This window comes from Humulus lupulus, chromosome 9 (genome assembly GCF_963169125.1).
Source record: "Humulus lupulus chromosome 9, drHumLupu1.1, whole genome shotgun sequence".
NCBI lineage: Eukaryota > Viridiplantae > Streptophyta > Magnoliopsida > Rosales > Cannabaceae > Humulus > Humulus lupulus.
In genome coordinates this window covers 171,230,369-171,245,576 of record NC_084801.1, presented here as the reverse complement: position 1 = coordinate 171,245,576, position 15,208 = coordinate 171,230,369, and the positions used below count along the sequence as shown (strand labels likewise).

At 39.2% G+C, this 15,208-nt stretch overlaps 1 protein-coding gene and 1 long non-coding RNA gene across 4 annotated transcripts in view; one reads left to right on the top strand and one right to left on the bottom strand.

Moving 5' to 3' along the window:
• Positions 1 to 5,995: 5,995 nt before the first annotated feature.
• On the bottom strand, positions 5,996 to 8,897 carry LOC133801093 (uncharacterized). The gene is made up of 2 exons (XR_009876728.1): positions 8,545 to 8,897; positions 5,996 to 7,744 (listed from the first exon to the last, which is right to left on the bottom strand). It is a non-coding gene; the product is annotated as an uncharacterized LOC133801093 (long non-coding RNA).
• Positions 8,898 to 9,109: 212 nt separating this feature from the next.
• Positions 9,110 to 15,208, top strand: part of LOC133801092 (GDSL esterase/lipase CPRD49-like) — a 30,608-nt gene continuing 24,509 nt past the window's right edge. Inside the window, exon 1 of one of the 3 annotated variants that reach the window (XM_062239236.1) lies at positions 9,110 to 9,407. In XM_062239236.1, coding sequence (XP_062095220.1) covers positions 9,297 to 9,407 — 111 coding nt within the window. In that variant the 5' untranslated portion in view covers positions 9,110 to 9,296. The remainder of the gene's footprint in view (positions 9,408 to 15,208) is intronic. The other 2 variants (XM_062239235.1, XM_062239237.1) reach the window with 2 other exon arrangements.

Below are 15,208 nucleotides of genomic sequence, written 5' to 3'. Positions count from 1 at the left end.
TGAATTTTTCATTAATTAATTAATAAATTAAATAACTAAAAGTGAAAAATCCATTTCCTGATTTCTATAGCTGCACGCCACACAGTCCAAGGACTGTGTGTGTCGTGCAGCACCCTATAAAATAAGGGAATGTGATTTTTCCACAATTATTTAATTACTTATTCAAACTACCTTATTAGATAAAATCCAACAACTTGATAATTAATTTAAATTTGAATCTATTATCTTTTTAACTAATTATCACATATAATTACTTATTTGAATAAATATTAATCTTTTTAAATTCAAATCAAATTTGAACTTGTCAGATTATTATCTCCACTCAAATAAAGATATTTAATTAATTCTACTAACTAAATAAAATAAATTTTAATTAAATATTAATTTCAAAATTTTAATATTCATTTTATTATAATTTCGAAAATTATAATAAATTAATTATTTATATAATTTCGCAAATTATACAATAATTAATTATTAATTAATTTTGATAATTACAACTAATATGTAATTAATGAATTAATTAATCACTATTATCACATAATTACATATTTGGCCCAAAGAACAAAATTCTTCTTAAATATGTCTTTTTACCATTTTACCCTTTATATCAACTCTTGCCTTGAATAGTGTTGATAGAGCCGCTGTGGGGACATATGGACCTATAATTCCAAGCTCCAATAAATTTGTGATTAGTAATTAAACTCTTTAATTAAATAATCTTAATTTATTAATCTCATGATTACTCCACTATAAATATGAGATTGCACTCTTGTAATTATAGACATTTCATTTACTGAGTCCTTTATAACAATAAAGCATTCATTGATATAATCATTACATACAAATTAACCATCTAATAATGGTTCATAATTAACCGGGAATAAAATTATCGTTTTACCCTTTTAATTATGTTGACCGCGTTTTTGGCCAACGACGTGAGAACGTAAAAAATGATAAAGCCTTCAAGAGAAATTAAACGACACAGACAATTTTGAACATAAAGTAAATAACACACGCAATTTTTATAGTGATTCAGCCCCAATATGTTGGTAATAGCCTAATCCACTTAGAGTTGTGATTATAGATCTGTACTCAAGATCAGATGAACTGAGTCAACTGAGTTTCTTCAGTACAGATTACAAGAATATAAGAATTCTTTCAGATACAAGCATTTTCTCTCTCTAGAAAATTCAGACCGAAACTTTCCCCCAAAAGTCCCTTTCTAATCCCATAAGCCATATATTTATAGGCTTAGGATCATACATCTGTTCTCCCCTGGAATCGAGATATTTCATTATATTTATTATATTTAAATTACAAAAATATTCAAAATGTAACAGAACACCCAATTTGTGGGAAGAATGAGAGATTCCCGCGTATGCCAAGACCGATTCTTGTTGAAGCCGTTTCTGGGAACCTTGACGTAGTCTGTTCTATCTGGTTGATGAATATCACCTTCTGGTCGGCCATACCTCTACTAGGCAGTCATGCACTTGACTGGGTAGTCATGCACTTGGCTAGTAGCACATGCACTTGGCTGGTAGGACATGCACTTGGCTGGTCGACATGCACCTAGCTGGTCGGACATGTGCATGACCGATCGGCAGCAAAGTCATTCCTGGGTAGCAAAGTCATCCCTGGGCAGCAAAGTCATTCCTGGGCAGCAAAGTCACTCCTGGGCAGCAAAGTCACTCCTGGGCAGACAAGTCATTCCTGGTCGGTCATGTACCTTTCTGGTCTAACATGGCACACTGGTCTAGCATGACATATCTCTGGTCTAACATGGCATATCTGGTCTAACATGGAATAGTGAGCTACTCCTAAGCCAAGTCACTTTATCACAACTCTGAAGAGCCAATATATTTATTGACTTATTAATGTGTCTTTTACGGACCATGTACTGCCACTTGTCACCTCTATTTCCACGTCATCGATCTCCAATTTTTGGGGATAGCTGGTCAGACATGTGCATGACCGATCGGTAGCAAAGTCATTCCTGGGCAGCAAAGTCATCCCTGGGCAGCAAAGTCATTCCTGGGCAGCAAAGTCACTCCTGGGCAGCAAAGTCACTCCTGGGCAGACAAGTCATTCCTGGTCGGTCATGTACCTTTCTGGTCTAACATGGCACACTGGTCTAGCATGACATATCTCTGGTCTAACATGGCATATCTGGTCTAACATGGCATACTGAGCTACTCCTAAGCCAAGTCACTTTATCACAACTCTGAAGAGCCAATATATTTATTGACTTATTAATGTGTCTTTTACGGACCATGTACTGCCACTTGTCACCTCTATTTCCACGTCATCGATCTCCAATTTTTGGGGATAACAAATTATATCTTGTTTCCTTAAGTACCATCGACTTTACTAGTGAAGGTTAATTCATAACCACATTATGAATTTGAGCTCAATAACCTTTCAGTCCCAAAAGCCAACCCTTAAGAGAACCATTATTCAATCTCTTACGGGAAAGTATAGATTTCTTATCTTTATACTATGTCCCCAACCACTTACATTAATGAGTTCCCAAAATAAAAGTTTCTAGCCTGATCATTCTGACAAACCCTAACGAGTGAATCAAAGAACTCATATAACATAAACAAGAGTTCATAGTAACTTCAGGATTAAGATCTATTTGTATATGATCATCCGTTGATATATTTAATTATTACACTACACCAAAATACCCCTTTTGTGTCATTCAAACGCGTCAGTCAACGCAGTTGACTGACGCCGTTGACTGAGAATCAGCATTTGTAGCAGTTGAGCACTGCCACAAATGCATGGGCGATTTGCGTTTGTGATAACACTGACGCTGTTAATTGGCAAAGTTTGCATCAGTGGCCAACTGACGTCGTTAATGCACCGTTTGCGTCAGTGGGCAACTGACGCTAATGGTGTGTTTGCATCAGTGGGGCACTGGCGCAAATGGTTAAGAAAAATGTGCGCAAACGGTGCGCCCAGTATTAAATCCCAGCCATTGACCCCGAGCCCCTCATTCTGCCAAATTCAAAACTTAGGTTTTCTCTCAAGAACCAGCGACGCCTCCGACTTCCTAGACCCATTTTGGTGAGTTTTTTTTTTCATTTTTTTATTCTAAGGTTAAATTGATGAATATAATATGTTTATGAACCTTATTCATAGTTTTTTTTTATTTTTTGTATAGATTTCTGATTTTGAAGATTATATTGTTTGAAAAACCAAAACTCTAAAAGCCCTCCTCTTGATTTTTTCTCTGACTGGGTTCGCAGGGGTCATGTATGTGGCTAGGGTCGTGGACGTGTCGTGGGGGGTGGTGAGGTGGCTGGCTGGGGACTGGGTACAAGGGGGCTGGGGTCGCATAGGGTGGCTGGGGGTTGGGAACACTGGTCGGGGTTCATAGCATTTTTTTTAATATAACATTTGCGTCAGTGGGGCACTGTCACAAATGTCGGTTTTGTGACAGTTCCCCACTGACGCAAATGTCAGCCTGGTTTGCGTCATGAGATTCGGCGTCACATATAAAACTGACGCAAAAACTCAATTGTGGCAGTTAGAAACTGATGCAAATGACTTTTTTTTATAGTAGTGTTAATACTTCGAAACAATATTTAACTAAGTATTAATAAACATATCTGTTCCAGTTCTATATATTCTCTAATATATAAAGCACCTCCACTAAAGTGTCCTGCTACACTAGTAATTCGGATCTAGATCACATGTATTCATAATACTAGTGGACCGTACTTGCAGTAATTAATCTAAAGATTCCTTAACTTTATTTTACTGCGAACTATTCAAGTTCATTTATCTCAATCACAATCCTCCCATACCAATACGTGGTTGAGATCACATATATGAACATAGGAATTTTTCTGATATTTACTTAATATTATCACAAAATAATATAGTCCATAAAATATATGCATACCAAATTCAATTTATTTATTTATTTCTTTCTTAAAAACAATGTCTACTACATATCCTTTCAGGGCACAATTGCCAACACTATCAACACCATATCAATGTAAGAATTGATACAAGGGTATAACTATAATTTGGAAATTTGAGATGAATTTTATTCTTTGGGTCAAGCATACAATTATATGATAATTGATGTTGAATAATTAATTTAGAATCAATTATTAATTTTCAAAAATAGATTTATTAATTTAAATATATAATTTTTGAAATTCATATATATAAATAAATTAATCAATTTTTTAAATTAATTATTTTATTTGAGTGGGAGAAAATAAAATTGGTAAGTCAAAAATAGTTTTTTATTTATTGAATTTTAAAATATAATGATAATGATGATCATCGATATGAATTTTGAATTTTAAAATTTAAATTTTGAAATATAGTTGTCATCTTTTCCTTAAAAAGATAAATATCTTATTTTGTGGAAGATTGATTTTAGTTAAATAAATAAATAAAAGAATAATGTAAAATCCCTGAAAAGGGAATAGCAGTCCACGCATGACAACAGTCCAGAGACTGTGCCATGCGTGTTCCATTGCACTGATATTGTATCCATATTGTTTTTATTTTAATTTATTTAATTTATTAATAATTCAAAAATAGCTTTTCAAATTTGGTAAGTTAGATATTTACCTAAATCAATCCTTATCCTCATTATGATATTATTATTATATTACTATTATTATTAGGAATAATAAGATAATAGAATTATCTATATATATATGATATAGAATAAAGAGAAGATATACAACATACAAAACATAGAAAAAAAACACAATTCAGAATAGTTCTCAGAATTTTTTGTCAGACAAAAAGTTTATCATCTTCTTCTTTATTCTAACCATTCCCAGACCATAATCCAAGTTCTCATGTGTTGAGAAATACTTGTGATTCCTAAAGTACAAACATATGTTCTCTATGTGCCCATACACATCTTGAGGTGTAGAGAACACTCCGGAAGATCGTGGTTTGAGTACTCAAAGCATTGGATAGGAAGATCGATAAATATACGAAAAGACTCAAGGACACTTGATAGGCTTCAAAAGGTAATTGTTCATGTTCTTGAATATTTATGTGATTTTATGTTATATATAAATATATTGTATATTTATATATATGCTGCATGATTAGTAATATTGTATGTTAACGTTTCTGTCTGGATGTTTTCTTGTTCATATAAATTGTTTATATGAGTGATGAAATTTTTTATTGTTATTCTACACAATGGGCCCGCCACGCCTAATCCCATGCATACTCTGAATGTTTTTCCAACAGTATGCTCGATGATACTTGATGTTCTCATGCTCAATGTAAGTTCGATGCATGCTCGATACATGCTCGATTCCCCCCATGTACATATATTTTTTTAATAACTTAAATTTTAAGAAACAAAAATCATTACTTTTGACATAATTAAATATCCATAAAGGTAGGTCATGATGTTTGCACTTATATACAGTGGGTGAAAGAAAGGGAAAACTCAAAGATATATTGGCTGCATTTGCAACCTCAGCAGCTATCTCTGCCACCTTCTCAAAATCAGTGGGAGTTTCATCCTCTTCATCGTGGCCCAACCTAGGATACAATGGAGCATCACCCTCAGTCAAAGTGCTATAATAATCTTTCTCCGAAGGTCGGGGCTTCAACATGGACAACACAATCAACTGCATCAAACACAAAGCATTAAGTTAGTTTGAAACCACCAAAGCATACTATATTTTGACATAATATAAAAGAGCTTACACTTGTCTTCTTGAACATCGGGTCAAGGTCGGCCTTCAAAATAGGACGCTCCTTATTGCTTGACCAACTGAGCATCCTCGGAACCTAGTTTTCATAGTTAATACCATACTCACATGCAAATTGTTGAATGACCTCATATTCCCAATACTGCAGTGCATGGACATAACCATACTGTTGACTGCGTTTTTAGCCAAGGACGTGAGAACGTCAATAACGACAAGCCTTCAAGAGAATGTAAATGACAACAGACAGTTTTAATAAAGAAAATAAAGAACACACAAGATTTTTATAGTGGTTCAGCCCCGATTGTCGGTAATAGCCTAATCCACTTAGAGTTGTGATTTATAGATCAGTACTCAAGATCAGATGGACTGAGCCAACTGAGTTTCTTCAGTACAGATTGCAAAATTACAAGAATTCTCTCAAATATCAGCACTTTCTCTCTCTAGAATACTCAGACCCAAATTTCTCTCTCTAGAAAGAAGAAGCAGAAGAAACCCTTTCTAATCCCATAAGCCCTCTATTTATAGGCTTAGGTTCATACAACTGATATCCCTTAGAATCGGGATATTTTATTATATTTATTACATTTAAATTACAAAGAAACATTCAAAATTCAAAATGTAACAAACCCCCCATTTGTGTGAAGAATGAGAGATTCCCGCATATCTTGTTGAAGTTGTTTCTGGGAATCTTGACTTAGTCTCCTCTAGCTAGTTGATCCACCTCCTACTGACCACCCATGCAAGTGCTGGTCGAACATGTGCATGGTGGTAGGACAAACATTTGTTGGTCGGATGTGCATGGTGGTAGGACATGCATGGTGATAGGACATGAACCTCTCTCCTCTAACATGGCACTCTCCTCTAGCATGCCATGTTTCTCCTCGGACCAAATCCTTGGGGTCTCCTAGGACCACTCTCTTGGGGTCTCCTAGGACCACTTTCTTGAGTTCTCCTCGGATGCATGGGGTCTCCTAGGACCACTCTCTTGGGGTCTCCTAGGACCACTCTCTTGAGTTCTCCTCGGATGCACTCTCCTTAGCTCTCCTAGGATGCACTCTCCTTAGCTCTCCTAGGATGCATTCTCCTTAGCCTCCTAGGATGCATTCTCCTTAGCCTCCTAGGATGCACTCTCCTTAGCTCTCCTAGGATGCATTTTCCTTAGCTTTCCTCGGACCAAGGTGCACTTGGCTTGGTTATGACATCTTTCAAGCAGTCCAAATTCTTCGACAGTCTACCGGGTCCCTTTATCACAACTTTGAGGAGTCAATGTATTTATTGACTATTAATGTGTCTTTTACTGATCATGCAATGCCACTTGTCACCTTTATTGCCACGTTATTGATCTCTAATTTTTGGGTATAACACATACAAACTATATTTTGCTTCTTTTTGTTTCCCCTTAACTTCCTTCTTCTTCTCATAGTTCATCTTCTGATGATGCATGTCTTTTTGACATGCATCCAAAAGCTTGTTAAAAGACACCTTCCCCCATGGGTAAGTAAAGAAGTACTCAGTGTAATCCACCATCTTCGGCGAATCTATCCAGACATTTAACTTGTCCTCTCGTGCAAGTAAAACCCCTTCAACAAAGAAACATAGGCCCAACTTGTAGGCATCTTCAACAATAGTGCAGTTTTTTAAAGCAGCCTCAAAATGCATTATCTTCACCATTTCTTCATCATTAAAGTACCCCTTGATTAAGTGGTCACTAGTCAGGTGATTCTTCAAATCAGTCTCAGATGGCCCAGCACTAAAGTTCAACCCCGTAACCAGAGCAAACTTGCCTCTACCAAATCTATAGGCTATAGATCCCAAATGGAAATGCAACTCATCCCCTTTGTTGCATTGGATCTTGCGCAACATTAATTAAGGTATGGGAGATGCAAAGAAGTCGGACTTCTCAGCCACAAAAAATTGTTTGAAAGGGGATTCATTCACCCTTTCTATCAACTCAAGCTCCTCAAACTTGTCCTTGATTGCTTTAAAATAATCATTACCCCTATATGTGACTCGACCGGGAAAGTGATCTGTCAAGGGAAAAAGAAACTTCGACATCTGCAAAAATATATATATAATACAGTTAAACAGAATCACATGAAAAATCCATCAATAAACATACATGCAACCATCGAACCCCTATCGAGTACCCATCGAACCGGAAAACTGGCCATTTCCATCAAAAAAACAACCCCGTTGAACCAGCCTACAATATCCATCGAACCCCTATTGAGCTTGCATCAAACCACTACAGCATTATCCTATAACCCAAAATGGCCTACCCTATCGAACCTAGACAACACCCCCATCAAAGTCCCATCGAGTATGCATCGAACCCCCTAAATGCCTACCCTATCAAGCCTATATCGAGAATGAATTGAACACTAACGACCATGCACCTAGAACCCCTAAGGTCCACCCTATCGAACCATGCATCGAATCACCATCGAACCCACTCCTAGAACCCCTAAATGCCTACCCCATCAAACCCAAATGGAGCATACATCGAACCCCATCAACCATGCATCTGGAACCCCTTAATGCCACCCCATCGAATGAATATCGAGCTTGTATCAAATCACCATCGAGCATGCACCTAGATCCCTTAAATGCTAAACTAATCCCCCCCATCGAACTAGCATCAAACCCCTATCGTGCAACCTCATGAAACCCAAAGAAATGCCCAGTAATTCATTCTACGATTCCCACTACAATCCATACAAAAATCCCAACCACAAACAACAATCCATACACAAAACCAAAAAAAATACACAAACAATCATATACTTTAACACTAACAAATCAAATAAAAAATATGTCAAGAACTTACCTTTGTACATGGCAGATCGATGGAGAAATGGAGAAAGGGAGGCTTCAACGAAGGTCAACGGAGGCCAAACGGTGGTTCGATGGTGGCGAGACGAGCTTCTCTGATTGGGTTCGATGGTTCTCAATGGGTTTTGGGCGGGAGAAAGATGAACCAAGAGAGTGGAGAGAGATAGAGAGAGAGGAGAATCTAATATTTTGGGTACTGTCAAAAGTTTTGGCATTTTTTTGAAATGATTAAAGAACCTAATATTTTTTGTTCACTTAACACCCCTCATTAAGTTGAAATTTCCCAATATAATTTGATTGTCTTTTTGTATGGATAAAGATAAATCATTTATTATATCAATATTAATAATGCTAGACACATAAAAATAACACCCAAAATTTAGTTGTTGGTATACCTACATATATATAGTACTATTTATACCAATTACTTGTATATATAGTCTTTACTTCGCAAATTACAAAACCTTTCCATAACCCCACCAAGTATAATGAGTAACTTATTTTTCTTTTTGGATTAAAAACAATAAAATTCTCTTTTTATAAAAGCTTTAGATTCCCTTTCCTCGGTTCCAAATTTCAACTGAGTGAGAGAGTTGTAGTAGTAGTGCTAGTGGTTTCTTGCAAAGGCTCCAAACAGAAGAGCTCATCTACCCCTGTAATATATACATATATATATATATAAACACACATATATATATATATAGTCTTCTTATAAACTAGCAGAATAGAATAGAGAGAGAGAGAGAGATGGTAGGACCAGTGAGGCCTCAGTTTGTTCTGTTTGGTTCATCTATCGTTCAGCTCAGCTTCGGTTGTGAAGGTTGGGGTTCCATTCTTGCTGATTTATACTCTAGAAAGGTACCTCTAATCTACTATAGCCACTTCTTCTTAAAATTCTAGATACTGTTTTCTCTTCTAGGTTTTATATATATATATATATATACATATTCATATATTATAATCTATATATGTTCCACTTATAATTATCTTCTAGGGTTTGTTATTTTTGTGTGGTTGTTGTTGTGTATTGTGGTGATGGTGATGGTGCTGCTATTCAAAATGATATGATATATTTTCCATTAATTATGGATGCAAAATTATTGTTATTATTCATTAGAATTTTTAAACATTACTCAATGAATTATTTCCAACTAATACGTGTAGTGGTGGGTTTCCACATCTCTTTAATATTATTAATGTCATATCGTTTTCTTGCTTTAAACTTCTTATTAAATGAAAAATGTGCCAACTTTGTTTTTATTCAATTTTTCTTTTTCGAATTTCTTTTTTTTAATGGATAAAATTAAGTGTTATCCATAACTAGGAAACAAGATAAACAAATGATTCAAAATACACTACTTTAACAGTTGTATATACATTCATATAAATATAAATATGTATATACCATTACCCTCACACTATAACCTATAAGTGTCAGTCCTTACTAATATATATATATATATATATAATAATAATAATAATAATACACAACTTGGGGTTAGTTGCATTTGCATGAAGTTTCAAATTCTAAAAAGATATTCACATGTGTATATTTTTTTTTAATTTAATCATATATATTAACCATGTTCTTTTCAAATATAATATTGTTTTATACTCCCCAAAAGAAAAGAAAATGAGAATAAAGTGATTTGCAATTAACCAAAAGAGAAGCCATGAAAACTATTTGGGGTTTTGTTGTTATTCCATGAAATATATGATAAATTATAAGTTGGAATTATCTTCAATCCTTTTTAGCCAAGTGGTGAAGAAATGGAGTATTTTTTTTTCTTTTTTCTTTTTTCTTTTTAAGGAACAAAATGATTAAATTTAGAGTCTAATAAGAAACCAAAATAAAGTTAGTAGTACGTTTGGATAATATCGTTAATAAACATAAGTTAGTACTTAATTAGTAGGCCCCAAACTCATCATGTCTTTTTTTTTTTTTTTTTTTTTATGACTATCTCGGTGGTCCAACACTGGTTTTTTTTTTAGATTTAAAAAATATATATTTTTCAATATTTTTATTTTTAAATATACATTTTCTAGTTATAATACAAAATATATATTGAACATATATACCAAATATATTCATCAAACATAGTAATAATGATTTTTTTTTTCAAACAAAAATATATATAGTGTATATTTTTCTATAAATATCATAATCGACATAAATTTCTTATTTTTATATTCAATATAAATGTTATTGAAGTAGGATTCGTTATGTCAGTAAATATAAATGTTAGTGTAGTATGTGAGTGTAGGTATATCATTAATAAACATGAATATGAACCTGCAAATCTACAATGAATATTTATATATATATATACATATATATCTGATATAGTGATTGTATCGCTGTACAATTAAAATGAAAAATTACAGAAAAATGAAATATATCCAAATAACTTTATTATTTTGCCAAAAAATATATAATCTCAATTATCAATGTTGACGCGGTTCTTCGCCAACAGGTAATTAAGAGAATGAGAGAAATGGACTAGTACTGAAAGTAGAACCGTCACAGATATGAAATCTTAGAGAATGAACTAGGTGACTCAAGACACGTTTTTTAAGTGGTTCAAAGGTTAAAATCCTTCTACTCCACTAGTCAATATTATTAATATATTTTGGGTATTTGGTTTACAAAGTATATGGCTCTTCAGATACTATTTTTTCCAACCCCTATCAACTCCCAGGGTCCCCATATTTATAGGAGAAGGCACCTGGAAGTTGGTAGGGAGGTCATCACGTGACCTTACCATTTGTCATATCAACTCTGTAACATTTATGATTAATTCCTAAACCTGACACATAAGTGTGGTCTAATCAGTATGTAAGGAGATAATGGGCCGCACGGCCCAACCCAGTCGTGGGTGTCTGAATGCGCACGTTCCTGCTGCGTGTCCGGGAAGTCAGGGAGATATCGGACACGTGATGTCAGATATAGGCACGTTTATCTTGCGTGTGTTGACTTTACAAAGGGTCAGAGATCCACGAGCAGCAGCTCGCACCACGAGCTGCTTCCCTGACCCAACCTTCGGCCTTAAGGACTCCTTCCCCCAGTGTTGGGCAGCCTTGGCGAGTTCTTGAGGATACCTCGAGCTAAGTGGGTCCGACCTGGAAAACAAGATCTCCGACCTGGGGAAGTTTACGGACTAACCTTGATTAGTCTGAGGCTCGACCTGCTATCAGCCCGTGGGAAAACCAAGGCGTACATCTGCCCCCCAAGCTCCTGCTCGTGGTATATGCCGTCATATATAGAAGACCACAGTAGGGGCTTTTAGACTCCCCCACAACTTTTCACATTCCACTTTTTGTGCAGGCGTCTGATACGTGGAACGCCGTGGGTGGTAACGGTACGTTTTACGAGAATCGCATTTAATGGCCTAGCCTATTGCCCAGCCGTCGTTTCATATTTCGAGTGGAAGGCCTCGGATCCCTCACTAGGGTCATCCAAGAGCCTTCTTCACGTGATCCTTCCCTTATATAAAAGGGGGGTGGCCATCCTACGCACGGACCACCCCTTCATTCAAAAATTTCCCAAATCTCTTTCCTTCTTCCTTCTCTGACTTTCAGAAGAACGAAACCCTCGACTCTACTGCCACCATTTTCCTAGTTCACGAAGCTTAGGCGCACGAGTTCCTCCAAAGCTTTGGAAGCTACTGCACTGACGAGGCTCCTATCAACGCAACACTCTCGTTTACCATCCAGCCATATACTGTAAGTTTTCTGACCCTGCTCATTTTGAAAACATGCCACTGTAGCTTAGGTAAAAAAATTTACTGTAGCCGCATGCAAGGGTTTTCTGGGTTGCGTGGGTAGGAGGGTGACAACCCCTTTTAGGCTAGGGCACACTTGTTGTAGGAAATCGCCTTAGAGTATGGGTTTCAAGATGCTTCTTCAGGAACAATTTCTGGTTAGGATCTTCAGGAATTTTGGGTGCAAAACCGGGTAGCTTAGGGGATACGCTTCAAAAGCGGTTTTGCAACGTTCTGCCTGCTAAAACTTCCCCCCCAAGGCAACTTTTTACTCTGAACCCCCTGACACACAAATTCCGAGTAATCTGGGATCTATTTGGAGCATATGCGCGTGTTCATTGAACCGCGTGGTTCCACTCTCCACGGGCTGGGCTTACCTCAGCTCGTGTAAATAATAATTGCTTCGTCCTTCTGCTTGGGTCACCTTTTCTAAAGTGTTTTCTTTTGTTTGATAGGCGACCAAATGGCTCCAAAAAGGAATCTGCCTCAGAAGAACGTGGGAAGCTCGATCTCCCAGCAAGAGAAAGGAAAGGCGGTGATGCCAAGCTCGCCGATCCCCCACTTCGGGCCGGCCGTGGAGAAGCAGGTCGAGGTGGCCCCCGACGCATTCTTTGAGGCGGAGAGAATCGTCTCAAAGGTAACCGATCAGGTGAAGATCAACAAGATCTTCCTCACCCACAAGATCCCATTGGGGAAAGCCTCAGTCATAGCCCGACCTGCTGCGGAGGGCGAGCGGAGCTGCACGCCGCTAGACGAATCGTTCGCGGCCTGTAGCGGTGAGCACTTCAAGGCAGGGGCCTTCCTCCCCCTGGACCAGTACTTCGCTGACTTTATGAACTACGTGGGGTTGGCCCCATTTCAGCTCCCCCCCAACTCCTATCGTCTGCTGGCAGGGTTGAGGTACTTGTTCAAGAAGCAGGAGTGGGAGGTCCCTACTTCTGCTGATATTTTATATTTCTTTTGCCTCAAAGCCAGCCCGGATCAGCGGGGGCGAGGTGATGGGTTTTACTATTTAACCCGTTTTCCTAATACGGCGGCGGTCATCGAGCTGCCGAGCCATCCAAATGACTTCAAGGACCAGTTCTTCATGTCAACTGGGTTCCGGAACTGTGAGCACCACTACTTCAATCGTCCTCGTAAGTGAACCCTGACCCTAGCTCGCCTTTTAAGTGTTGTTTAATTTTAGCTCCTCCCGTATTTCATTCTGATTCCAACCCAATCTTGCAGCCATCTACGCGAGGACCGAGAAGTCTGCGACCCTCGGGGGTCAATATGAAACACTGGCGGGCTTGCCCCCCAGTGAAAAGGACTACCACGTGCTCGTGACGGACGAGACGATGGTGTTCTGCAAACTGATTTTTCCAAATCAGACTCTGAACCTGAAGAGGCTTCGGGGGCCGCCCCCAGCTCGCGTAAACAGACCTATCACCGTGGAGGAGGTCGCGGAAGAGGAGGATGAGGAGGACGAAACAGCTGAAGTTCCGCTCGTGAGGAATAGAAAGAGGACCTTGGAGGTCGCTCGGGGGATGGACGAGGAGAGGACCCAAACCAGAGCAGCCGCGGGTCCTTCCGGCCAAGGTAACCCTTATTTGTTTAAGAATGTAGATAGGGCCACTGCAGACCCCCGGCTGGTTAGGTTCAATCCTAGGCAGATCTTCCATCGTCACGGGAGGGACCCGGACCTGAATACACTCCTGCTCCATTGTGTTGACCGGCTCGTGCTAGATCACCAAGAGAGCCGGCCTAGGGGTACTGTAGTAGTAGATAACACCATAGCTTTTAGGTCGATCCTTTTTTAGGAGTATGGGACCAACTTACGCACATGGCCATCACTTCAGAGGGGTGCCTATGCTCCTGGGTTTAGACAGTATGTAGAAGAGTCCAGCCCCGAGTCAGAACCGGACCTAGAACCAGCACCAGTTCGTGAGATAATTGTCCTAGGCTCTTCCAGCTCGGGGGGTAGGGCTCCCTTAATATTTGTATACTTTTTTTCTTTTAACCTCTGCATGTTTGCTAACTTGTAATAACCATGTTTTTGTTTTTGGCAGAAGAGATGTCTCAGCTCGGGGGTAATCTGCGGGGTGTAGTCTTCGGCGGGAATCCCCCAGCAGGGCCAAGGTTGAAAAGGCTCCGAGAGTCCAAGAGCGCGGCCGGGGCCTCCACCAAATCCCCGGCTAAGGAGAAGGAAAAAACCCCGCCATCCCAGGTCGAGGGGGCAATCCTTCCTGCTGCCGGAGCAGGACACATGCCCCCGCCGCCTCAGCGATCTCCATCAGCCACCCAGGACGTGGTACTGGAGGTCGGGACTCCGGCTGTGGCAGCCCCAGACGTACGCATCCCGGTCGACCCCCAGGATCTGGGAAAGATCCCGGAAGCATTCCGGGGGACGGTGTATGAGTCGGCGAGCTATGCCGTCGGCCGCTTCTACAAGCTCAAAGAGAAGGATCTCCGGGCTATCGAAGCAACGAGCCCGGTCCGAGTCATAGAGTCTTCGATGGACATGACCCTAACGGTAATCTGCCCCACTCTTTTAAAGCTTTAACATTTACACAACGCCTTGTTTTTCCACTTAGCCAACTTATCCTTCCTTTCTTGCAAGGCATTGTTGCCGTACATCAAGGTATCGCCAGGACCAAGGCTAAGCTCGAGGAGATGGAGGCTGAGCGCCAGGCCGCCCTTCAGGAAGCTCAGGCGGCGAAAGATGCTTTGGCGGCTTCGAAGGCCGAGCTAGAGAGGAGCCGCTCAAAGAACCAAGAACTTGAAACCTCCCTTGCCACTTCGCGAACAGATCTCGAGGCAGCAAAGACCGAGGCCCAGGCCGCCCTGGAGGCCACCTTGGAAGCCGAGCGGGCCATCTCGGAGCAATCCATGCAGGACCTGTTCTATCACTGCTGGGCC